Genomic DNA, 10,701 nt, shown 5'->3' with positions numbered 1-10,701 from the left:
CCCAAATTCTCAAAGTCACCAGTCAGTTTATATACCCTCAGCATGCTTTTGCACCTCCCTGGCATGAGGAGTTGTTTGCCTTTTAGGGCTTAGCACTGGAGGGAGGGATGGGCCCGGTTGGCTACCTGAGGTATCTTCTTGCCTTTTAGGGCTTAGCCCCTCTGAGGCAACTCCTTGCCTTTTTAGGGCCTAGTCCACCTGAGGCATCTCCTTGCCTTTTTAGGGCTTAGTCCACCTGAGGCATCTCCTTACCTTTTTAGGGCTTAGCACTGAGGGGATGGGCTCAACTGTCCACCTGTCTCCTTGCATTTTTAGGGCAAAAGTCAAAGCCTGCAAACTCCTGGAATGCATAAATCATTTGCTGGCGGGCATGGGAAGAGGAGGGCTCCTTCCCAGCTGCCTTTGAAGCGTGCTGGCCTTGGCATCTGGTCGGAGCCTGCCTCACTGGCAGCAGCCGTGTTTCCCTCTGCTCACACCTGTGCTTTTTGTCTCTGTGCTGTGTTTTCCCCTACTCCTCTCTCCCTGTTAGCTGCTGTTGGAAGAATACGCAAACAGTGACCCCAAACTGGCACTTACAGGCGTCCCCATCGTCCAGTGGCCCAAGAGAGATAAGGTAAGAGCTGTGAGGAGGGACCTGGGTGGGTGTCACGTGGGGCTGAGTCGCTGCCCGGGACTGGGGTGTGGTGGCACCGCTTCCATACCCGCCTTGGGAGCAGTGCCAAGGTGGGATGTAGGGTGCAACCACCTCCACAGCACCACGGGCAAACTTGTTTGCTGGCAGAATGGAGTTCTCCCACCATGCCGGTTATCCCAGCTCGACTGATGGGTGGTAACTGGATCAGCTGCTCCATGTTCTCCAGCCCTTTGGTCATGCTCAGAGAACATGGAACTTGGCTGTTGGAGGAAGGGGTGATCCCGCTCTCCCAGCAGCTCTGGCTTGATAAGGGAGTCCTGGGTGGCCTGAGGAGTGTTGTGTGTTGGGGAAGGTCTCACTGTTGTAGTGATGTGAGGTGTGGGGTTGAAGGCCAGCATCATGCAGCCCCTCACTGCAAGCTGAACATGTCCCTTGCGTCCCTGTCCTTGCCAGCACACTCTGCTGTAGTACTGGCTCTTACAACCCCAAGGGAGGCAGCTCCCTGCGGATAGCAGCCAGTTCCTCAGCAGTGGGACCTTTCCATGCATCCCTGCCCTTTCCCTCTCCAGCTATGCTCATAACCCAGGGCCCACAGCTGGGCCACAGCCCGGGCTGAGCTCGCTGAGCAGATGGAGGCACAGAGCAGCCAGACTTCCCCTCTGCAGGCTGCCTTCCTGTGGCCTGCCAGGTTGGATCCCCGAGGTCACTGCTTCCTTCCTGACGGGAGACAGGCTCCCAAGCTGGCTGTGGGATGAGCAGGACCCCATCACTCTGGGAAGGGTGGGCAACACCCCGTTTGGGAGGCTGGAGACAAACAAGCCTCTCGGATTGCCCTTTGGAGGTGCCTGTCTCTGCTTGCCTGCCCTGCCCAAGGAGATCCAGTGTGGATTGCTGGTCCTTGTGCAGCAGAAGCATCTCAGGCAGCTTTCTTGGGAGAAGAGACCTGGAGACATGTACGTCCTTTGGGTGCAGCGCTCAGATGCTTGGCATATCCCCAACCCCATCCTTGTGCTGGGATTTTTGGGAGCCTGCCCTTCCCCAAGCCCCTCAGCTGTGGTGGACACCCCATCAGGGCTGATCCCAGAAGCATGCTGCAGCCAGCAGATTTCCTTTGAGGGCTGATGGGATGCAGGGTGGCAAAGGTCAGCTGGAGAGCAGTGCTGTCCCACCTGTACTGTAAACGGGGGTGTGGGTGTTCCCAGTGTGCCTTGAGCTTGGGAAGGAGTGCCCAGAGCTGATCCCTGTCCTGTGTAGAGCTGACAGGTGACATGGGTTACAGACAGGAGTTACAGAGTATTCTGAGTTGGAAGGGACCCATGAGAATCATTGAGTGACACACAGAGAGGACAGCCCGGGTGGACCTTGTCATTCCTTGCCTCAAAAGGAAAGAGTGGATGTTGTTGGAACACTGTGGTGTCTTTGGGACTCATCACCCCTTTTCAGACCCATTATTGAGTCCTGATGGGGGGCAGGAGGAAGGGGAGCTCTTGGTGTGGGGTGATGGAGTGTCCTCAGGGAGAGCTGCTGGGGAAGCACCAATCCAGGCTCCTTTGGCTGTGGAGCGGTGAGGGTGCAGAGCTGTTCTCCAGCATGTTATCCATTGCAGTGCCGGATCCGATCAGAGCCTTTCAGACCTCAGCACAATGCAGTGCTTCATTCCTCTCACCCTGTTCCCTTCTCTCTCTGTTGCCAGCTGAAGCTCCAGGCCCGGCTGCGGGTGCGCCTGCCCACCATCCCCATCACCAAGCCTCACACCATGAAGCCGACCCCGCGCCCAACACCCGTCAGGCCCACGGTCTCTCCCATCGTGTCGGGCGCCAGGCGGAGGCGGGTGCGGTGCCGAAAATGCAAGGCTTGCATGCAGGGCGAGTGTGGCATGTGCCACTACTGCAGGGACATGAAGAAGTTCGGCGGGCCTGGCCGCATGAAGCAGTCCTGCGTCCTCCGGCAGTGCTTAGCGGTGAGTCTGCATCCTCAGTCTTCCCCTGGGAGACTCCTGCAGTCTGGCCATGGCTCTGTGTGGCCTATCAGGGCCATAAACTAAAACACAAGAGGTTTCACCTCAACGTGGGGAAGAACTTTCTCTTGAAGATGGCAGAGCAGTGGAGCAGCTGCCCAGGGAGGGCATGGAGTCTCCCTCTCTGGAGACATTCAAAACTCACCTGGACCTTTCCTGTGTCACCTGCTCTACGTGGGAGGTTTGGACTAAATGCTCCCCAGAAGTCCCTTCCAACCCTAACAATTCTGTGATTCTGTGACAGAGGAGGGCAATTACCCAAGTTTGGTTCCTGGGGAATAGCTGGCCCCTTCCCCATGATTCAGGTAGTAGGGAAGGAAAGGGGGAAGGCTGTCCCACCTTGCCCTGGTTTCACCCCTGCTTTCCTTTGTAGCCCAGGCTGCCTCACTCGGTCACATGTGCACTTTGTGGCGAGGTGGATCAGAATGAGGACTCGCAGGACTTTGAGAAGAAGCTCATGGAGTGCTGTATCTGCAACGAGATCGTTCACCCTGGCTGTCTGCAGGTGAGCAGGGCAGGTGCTGGGCATGGGGGGGCTTGGTTCTGGGGCAGGGCTACTGCTGACCCCCTCCTTTTCTTTGCAGATGGATGGGGAGGGGCTGCTCAATGATGAGCTCCCCAACTGCTGGGAGTGCCCCAAATGCTACCAGGGTGACGACACAGAGAAGGGCCAGGTAAGGAGCAGAATGTCTGTCCTCCATCACACTGCGTCCTGCCAGGGATGTGTTCAGCCAGGGTGGGCTGGAGGGACCAGTTGGGCAGTGACTAGTGAGAGTGAGGATTGTGGGAGTGCAGCACTTGGGGGCCCGCCCACATCTTGCTGCAATCCTATCCTGGCATCTCACAGGGGCGAGTCCCCCAGTACTGTGATGAGCACCCCTTGTTCCCACTGATGTTGAGCTGGGATCCTTAGAGATTCCACTGCAAGACACACTGGACTGTTAGGCATTTAGTGGAAGCCACTTCCAACCTCAGGGGACACCCCTTTTGTCAAGGGGGAAGGAGAACATTGGTTCCTGGTGTGGGTGGACTCTGATCCTGGTGCTACTTAAATGAGCTGTTAGGAAGAAATTCTTTACTCAGAGGGTGGTGAATCACTAGAACATGTTGCGTAGAGAAGCTGTGGCTGCCCCATCCCTGGAAGTGTTCAAGGCCACGTTGGACAGGGCTTGGAGCAACCTGGTCTGGTGGAAGGTGTCCCTGCCCATGGAAGGGGTTTGGAACAAGATGATCTTTAAGGCCCCTTCCAACCCAAACCATTCTATGATTCTGCTGGGCACTGCTGGTGCAAGCCCTGCTCAGCACTGTATTGTTTCCCTGGGGAAGAACAAAGGGGGAAAACATTCCCCAGGCCCACCACAGCCCCACCCCTGCTAACCCGCTTCCCCGCAGAAGCGGAAGGTGGAGGAGAGCGACGATGACACGGCACAAGCCAAGGTGCTGCGGCCCCTGCGGAGCTGTGAGGAGCCCCTGACCCCACCGCCCAACTCTCCCACCCCGATGCTGCAGCTGATCCACGAGCCCGGGCGTCCCGCGGGCGTGTGAACGCGCTCAACCCCCGGTGCCGGCCCAGCGACCACCAACAGCGCCAGCCGGGACGAGCGTTTCCCAAGCGGCGGCAGCTGCTGCGGCTCCAGGCCACGGAGCGAACCATGGTGCGGGAGAAGGAGAACAACCCCAGCGGCAAGAAGGAGCTGTCGGAGGTGGAGAAGGCCAAGCTGCACGGCTCCTACCTCACCGTGACGCTCCAGCGCCCCACCAAAGACGTCCACGGCACTTCGATCGTCCCCAAGCTCCAAGCCATCACGGCCTCCTCCGCCAACCTGCAGCACTCGCCCCGCGTGGTCGTGCGCCACGCGCCCGCCAGGATGCCCCTGCGGAGTGGGGGCGAGGAGGAGGCGGCTGCTGAGGAGGAGGATGAGGAAGAGGAGGATGAGGATGAGAATGCAGAGGAGGGGGGGGCGGCCCGGCTGAACGGCCGCGGGGGCCGGGCGCAGGAGGATGAGGAGAGCTGCATGCAGAGAGAGGTCTGGATGTCCGTCTTCCGCTACCTCACCCGCAGGGAGCTCTGCGAGTGCATGCGGGTGTGCAAGACCTGGTACAAATGGTGAGTGTGGGGACCCGGGGTGGGCTGGGGGGACATGCTTGGTGGCCTTCCCTTTGCTCCCTGGAGCCAGGCAGCATTGCCCTTGGACCTGTGTGCACTGCTCCTTACTGTCCCCTCTGGGAGATCTGAGCATCTGTGTCCCCCACCATGTCCTTATGAGGTGCCAGTGTCCTTTCCTCACCCGCTACCTTGATGGTCCTTGCCCTTCCTGGCCTCCTGTGCTGCCGGCAGGCAGGGAAAGTGTGGAAGGCAGGCTGAGGCGGGATGGGTTTGCTGAGGCAGGATGGATTTGCTGGCTGGAAGTGCCTCAGGGGGCAGCAGGCCCGAAGACAATGCTGGCACTGGGACAGCTGTGCATGGTGAAGGGCTTGGGAACAGATGAGAATGGAAGCTGGGAGGTTTCTAACCGCCGAGCAGCAGGGATGGAGCGATGGGAAAGGACCAGCCTGCTTTGATCAGCAGCCGGTGAGAAGGGTGTGGTGTGATGGCTGGAGGACAGTGTCCCCTTGTCTGCACCTTCAGGGGCTCAGCTGAGCTGCCATTGGGTCCAGGGTCTCCACAGATTCCTGTGGGAGAGGAAGAGTTTGTGCCACCTCTGGGCTCTGCCACAGCTCTCAGCAAAGCAGCAAGTGGTGCTGGAGCTGTAGGATGGGACCAGGAGGAGTGTTGTGTCTGCTGGGAGCGAGGATCCTTAGAATCTCTGCCCTGACAGGAGGAGCACCTGGAGGTGACAAGCAGACCAGCAGCTGTGACTCTGAGTCTTGTTTTGTGGTAGCAAAACCCTGCTGAATCTGCTCTGGGTGTCCCTGGGTGGCCAGATACCCTCAGCAACCTCCCATGTTTGGGGAAACCTATGGAAACCAGGAGGAGAGCCTTGTTCTGTGGCTGAGGCCATGCCAGGGCTGGGCTTCTCCCTGAAGCCAGGCAACCTACTGGTTGTCTCTTATCCCATGGGGCTCAACTTTCAGCCTTGTCCTTGTCCCCAGGTGCTGTGACAAGAGATTGTGGACAAAGATAGACTTGAGCAGGTGCAAGTCCATCACCCCCCAGGCGCTGAGCGGCATCATCAAAAGGCAGCCGGTCAGCCTCGACCTCAGCTGGACCAACATCTCCAAAAAACAGCTTACGTGGCTCGTCAACAGGCTGCCAGGTGAGCATGGGCTGGGGAGGGGTCCCTTTCTGCCACCAGCCTGCTCCAAGGCTTCCTGAGGGCTGGAGCACGGTGAGACACACTCTGCACCCTGGTACCTGCCAGCTTGGGAACTCCCGGGGTTCCTGGATCTCATCCCCAGCAAACGTCCCACCCCAAGCAGGGAGGGGACCTGCTTCCTCATGTGCCTGGAAAAAGAGGGTTGAGATCTGGGATGCCTCAGAGCTGACCAAACCCGTCTGACTTGTTACCTCTCTCCCTCCTGCCAGGCCTGAAAGACCTCATCTTAGCGGGCTGTTCCTGGTCTGCGGTCTGTGCTCTCAGTACCTCCAGCTGCCCCCTTCTCAGGACCCTCGATCTTCGGTGGGCAGTAGGAATCAAGGACCCTCAGATCCGGGACTTACTCACGCCTCCAACAGACAAACCCAGTAAGCTGCTGCCCCGGGGCAGGGCTGGAGAGGTGGTCACTCAGGAGGGTCCCTGGGGGTTGTGGGGAGATGGAAGGGGATGACGTTCCGATCTCAGAGCGGGGAGGTGATGCTGGAGTGCCACAGTGTGCCAGGGCAGTTCGTCAGTGCTCAGCTCCTCCTCTTCCTTCGCAGGTCAGGACAATCGCAGCAAACTCCGCAACATGATCGACTTCCGGCTCGCCGGCCTGGACATCACCGACGCCACGCTGCGCTTGATCATCCGCCATATGCCCCTGCTCTCCCGCCTCGACCTCAGCCACTGCAACCACCTCACGGACCAGTCGGCCAACCTCCTCACCGCCGTGGGCTCCTCCACACGCAACTCCCTCACCGAGCTCAACATGGCAGGTGGGTGCGCTGCTCCGGCCATCCTGCAGCACCTCCCTCCTCCCAGCATGACACGGGATGTCTTCCCAGAGCTGTTCCCCTCACTCTAGCTCTCCCTTCCCTGCAGGCTGCAATAAGCTGACGGACCAGGCCTTGCTGTACCTGCGCCGCATCTCCAACGTCACCCTAATCGACCTGCGAGGTTGCAAACAGATCACCCGCAAAGCCTGTGAGCACTTCATCTCGGACCTGTCCATCAACAGCCTCTACTGCCTGTCCGATGAGAAGCTGATCCAAAAAATCAGCTAGAGACCCTCCCCGGGGCAGACTGAGGAGAAGGAAAAGAGCCCATCCCACCCCTCTTGGAGAGCCGCTCCTCCACCTCCCCACCTTGCCCTCCGTGTCCTGCCTCCCACCTGACTCGGCAGGCAGGGCCGCTGCTCCACTGTCCTTCCTCCTCCTCCTTCCCCGGGACTTCTGCCGAGGAAGATGTCCCGCCAGGCTGGCCAGTACCAGAGGAGGAACGGGCACATGGCAGGGAGCCTCAGCCTGGAGGCTGGCTGCTCCCGGGGCGGAGCTTGTAACAGAGGTCTCTGTGCAGAGAAATGGGGCACCCTCTTCCCCCAGCTTTTCCCCTTCCTTCCCATCGTCTCCTTGCCTTGAAACACTTGTCACTTCCGCGGTAGCACAAAGCTTGAGGGTCTCTCCAAGGAAGCGGGAGCAGAGCCGAAACACCCCATACCCCTCTGTGCCACCACCAGCTCGGCGCTTGCCCTGCGCTCTCACGCCCTTTCTCTTCCCCTCATCTGGCTGCAGGGACTGTGATACATCCCCCTCCTTCTCCCGCCGCTTCCACACATCCGGGCGGCTCTTCGGGTGCCGAGGGCAGGAGCCCCGTGGCTGGGGTGTCACCAGGAGCAGGGGCTTTGAGAGCCCGGGGGGGCGAGGCTGGGGGATAACTCGCTTCCACTCTGGGACAGCATCAGCCTTCCCGTCTGTCCGAGGGGATGGAGCAGGGGAGAACCCACAGGTACATCAGAGCTCAGGGAGGACTCGGGAAGCATCAGCCAGGGGTGAGTGAGCACGTGGGGGGGACAGGAGCTGCCTCCTCTTCCTCCCCAGCTCCCGGCACCGTGAAGCACTCTGGGGCCGGAGGGGCGAGGGCTGTTCCATGGCCCGGGACCGAACTGGCACGGCCACCCCCCTGCATCGTCCTCTCCTTCCCCCACCCCCCTTTTCGCTGCCGATTTTCCTTTGCAATGAATGGTCGGTCCAAAGAACCTCTCTCTAGGGCAGCAGAGAGCTTTTTGCACTTTAAAAAAAAACAACAAAAAAAACAACAAAAAAAAAATCAAAACAAAAAAAAAAAGACAACAAAAAAAAAGAAAGAAAAAAAAAAGAAAGGAAAAAAGGTTGGAATCTTCTTTTTCTGGGTCACTATTTTATTTCCCTCCCTGTCCTGCCTGTGCCCGGACGCTCCCCGACTCTCTCCCCCCCCCGTCAGTACCCCGCTTTCTCCCTGGCAGCGTACAGATAGCACAATCCAGGGTGTCTCCTCTGTGCCACCCGTCCCCAGCCCCACAGGGGGGTCCCCCCGAGGGCAGCCCACCCCCCTGCTGCTTCAGAAGCAATAAGGGAGGAGAGGTGGCCACCCACCGCCTTCCTGGGCGTGGGGACTGTCCCCGGCTGCCACAGGGGGATCCGAGGGGACAATCCCGGAGTGCCTGGACAAGGGGTGGTGTGGCCTCACTGCTGGAGGGCTCGGAGCAGGAAAACACCCCTGGGTGAGAGGAATACCCTTTGGCCTCAGCCTCTCTTGGCGGTGGCGACCAGGGAAGACCAGGGAAGACGTCGGAAGAATTAAAAGCTTTTCTTTTTCCTTTGGATTCATTTTGAGTTTTGCAACAAGAAAGAAAACTTAAAAAAGCTGGGGTTGAGTGTGGCTAGAAGGGCCAGGGGCTCCCCCCGTGTGGGGTCCCTCCTCCACGGGGACAGCGCCCCCTTCCCGCTGTGCCCTGAAGAGACGCCTGCGGGCGACCCTCCTCACCACCCCGGTGTGGTGCAAATCCACAAGGAAGAAAAAAAGAGAATTATATATAATAAAAAAAATCACTTAGTGATTTAAAACCAACCCAGCCTGCTCCCTAAAGACAACTCCTGCAAGCAAAGTTACTTGTTTAAGGGTTTGGTTGTGGTTTTTGTTTTGTTTTGATCCCCCCCCCATCCCTCCCTCCCTCCCTCCCTCCTTCCCTTCCCCTCCCTGGAGAAATATTGTAAATATCTATTTTTTTGTTGGCGATTTAGAGTCCATCTCTGATGTTTGTGCTTTAAAATTAAATGTAAGCATTAAGGGTAAAAGCAAACAAAGTCTTGCGCTCTCTCAGTTGGGGTTGGGGTTCTTGGCTGGGGCAGAGGGAGGGCACCTACTTGGCAGTTACTTTTGGTTCATTTTCAGTTTGCCTTTCCTTTTTTTTTTTTCCCTTTTTTTTTTCTGGGATTTTTAGAGAGGATCTTTACTCATAACATATTACCACAAGGCTGTTGTGGGGGGAGGGAAGATCCCAGCCTCCCAAGGGAAATATTTTGTTTCTTGGGGGTGGATTTTTGGAATAAAAAAAGTAAAAGAAAAAAAAAACAACGAACTAAAATCCCTGAGTGTTGGCTCTGCCCATTGTTTGTCTGTGAGGGAAGTGGAGGGGACGAGGCTGGGACCTCCTCTGTCCCCCCTGTCCATCTCTTGGGGTGGCAGTAGCAGCCATCCCTGTGTCCCCATCCTGGTGGGTGGTGGCAGCTGTGCTTGTGTCCTATCACCTCCTGGCAGGGCCACGTGAGTCCTTGCCCTCTGCTCTCTTTTGGCAGATTCCTGGGCCACCAGGGTGACATTTGGCATCCCCCAGCCTGCAGGGATGTCACAGCCCACGTCCCCCCGGCGGTTGGGCTGTGACATTTGCATGGCGAGGTGCAGGGCTTGCTCTTCCGTGGGTGAGATCCTCCTCTGCAGGTGGCGAGGCCAACGCCACCCTCCCTGTGCCCCAGTCCCCGTGTGTCACCTGAGTGATGCATCAGGACTGAGCAAATCAGAGCACCTAGAGCCCCTGCTTGTCCCCTCCTGGTGTCCCCTCCTGGCCCTGGGGACAGGGAGCCTGCACATGGTGTCACATGCACATGGTCACACCTGCTGTCACGTGTGTGCACCCACATGGCACATGTGGTGCTGCACAGTGCCACATGCACTGGCGTGTGGTCACACCTGGTGTCACATCGTGTGATGTGGGGTGACACATGAGATGTCATGCATCACACCTGCTTGGTCACATGCAGGGCATCACACACAGAGCCACTGTCACACACCCAGCCAGTGTCACACACACATGGTGTCACACACACAGTCTCACACCCACCCACCCCCAGTGTCACCCACCCAGTGTCACACACAGTGAGACACAGCCAGTGTCACACTCACATGGTGTCACACATACACAGTATCACACATTCACGGTGTCACACACACAGTGTCACGCACACACAGTGTCACACACAGTGAGACACAGCCAATGTCACAGTGTCACACACAGGGAGACAGAGCCAGTGTCACATGGTGTCACACATTCACGGTGTCATATCCACAGTGTCACACCCACTCGCCCCCAGTGTCACCCACCTAGTGTCACACACAGTGAGCTAGTGTCACACTCACATGGTGTCACACACACACATACCCCTGGTGTCAGATGCACCCAGTGTCACCCACCCAGTGTCACACAGAGACACGCCTGGTGTAACACACATGTTCCTGGTGTCACACCCAGTATCACACACACCTGTTGTCACACACTGTTACACACAGTCCCCAGTGTCACATACAGTGTCACACACACCCATAATGTCACACACACACACAGTGTCACACACCCACACCCAGTGTCACACCCAGTGTCACACACCCATAATGTCACACACCCATAATGTCACACACACACAGTGTCTCACACACAC

At 57.9% G+C, this 10,701-nt stretch overlaps 1 protein-coding gene across 1 annotated transcript in view; it reads left to right on the top strand.

Annotated features, from left to right (window-relative positions):
- Window positions 1-8,087, top strand: part of KDM2A (lysine demethylase 2A) — a 34,164-nt gene extending 26,077 nt beyond the window's left edge. The window contains 10 exon segments of the mRNA XM_018081846.3: window positions 530-613; window positions 2,328-2,594; window positions 3,025-3,156; window positions 3,236-3,325; window positions 4,044-4,259; window positions 4,262-4,758; window positions 5,745-5,908; window positions 6,178-6,336; window positions 6,511-6,726; window positions 6,833-8,087. Of these exon segments, the coding sequence (XP_017937335.3) occupies window positions 530-613; window positions 2,328-2,594; window positions 3,025-3,156; window positions 3,236-3,325; window positions 4,044-4,259; window positions 4,262-4,758; window positions 5,745-5,908; window positions 6,178-6,336; window positions 6,511-6,726; window positions 6,833-7,014 (2,007 nt within the window). The 3' untranslated portion in view covers window positions 7,015-8,087.
- Window positions 8,088-10,701: the final 2,614 nt, after the last annotated feature.

The sequence above is a fragment of the Manacus vitellinus genome, unplaced genomic scaffold (assembly GCF_001715985.3).
Source record: "Manacus vitellinus isolate BGI_N305 unplaced genomic scaffold, ASM171598v3 scaffold_57_pilon, whole genome shotgun sequence".
NCBI lineage: Eukaryota > Metazoa > Chordata > Aves > Passeriformes > Pipridae > Manacus > Manacus vitellinus.
The sequence above is the reverse complement of the archived record's forward strand: the minus strand, read 5'-3'. Positions and strand labels throughout refer to the sequence as shown.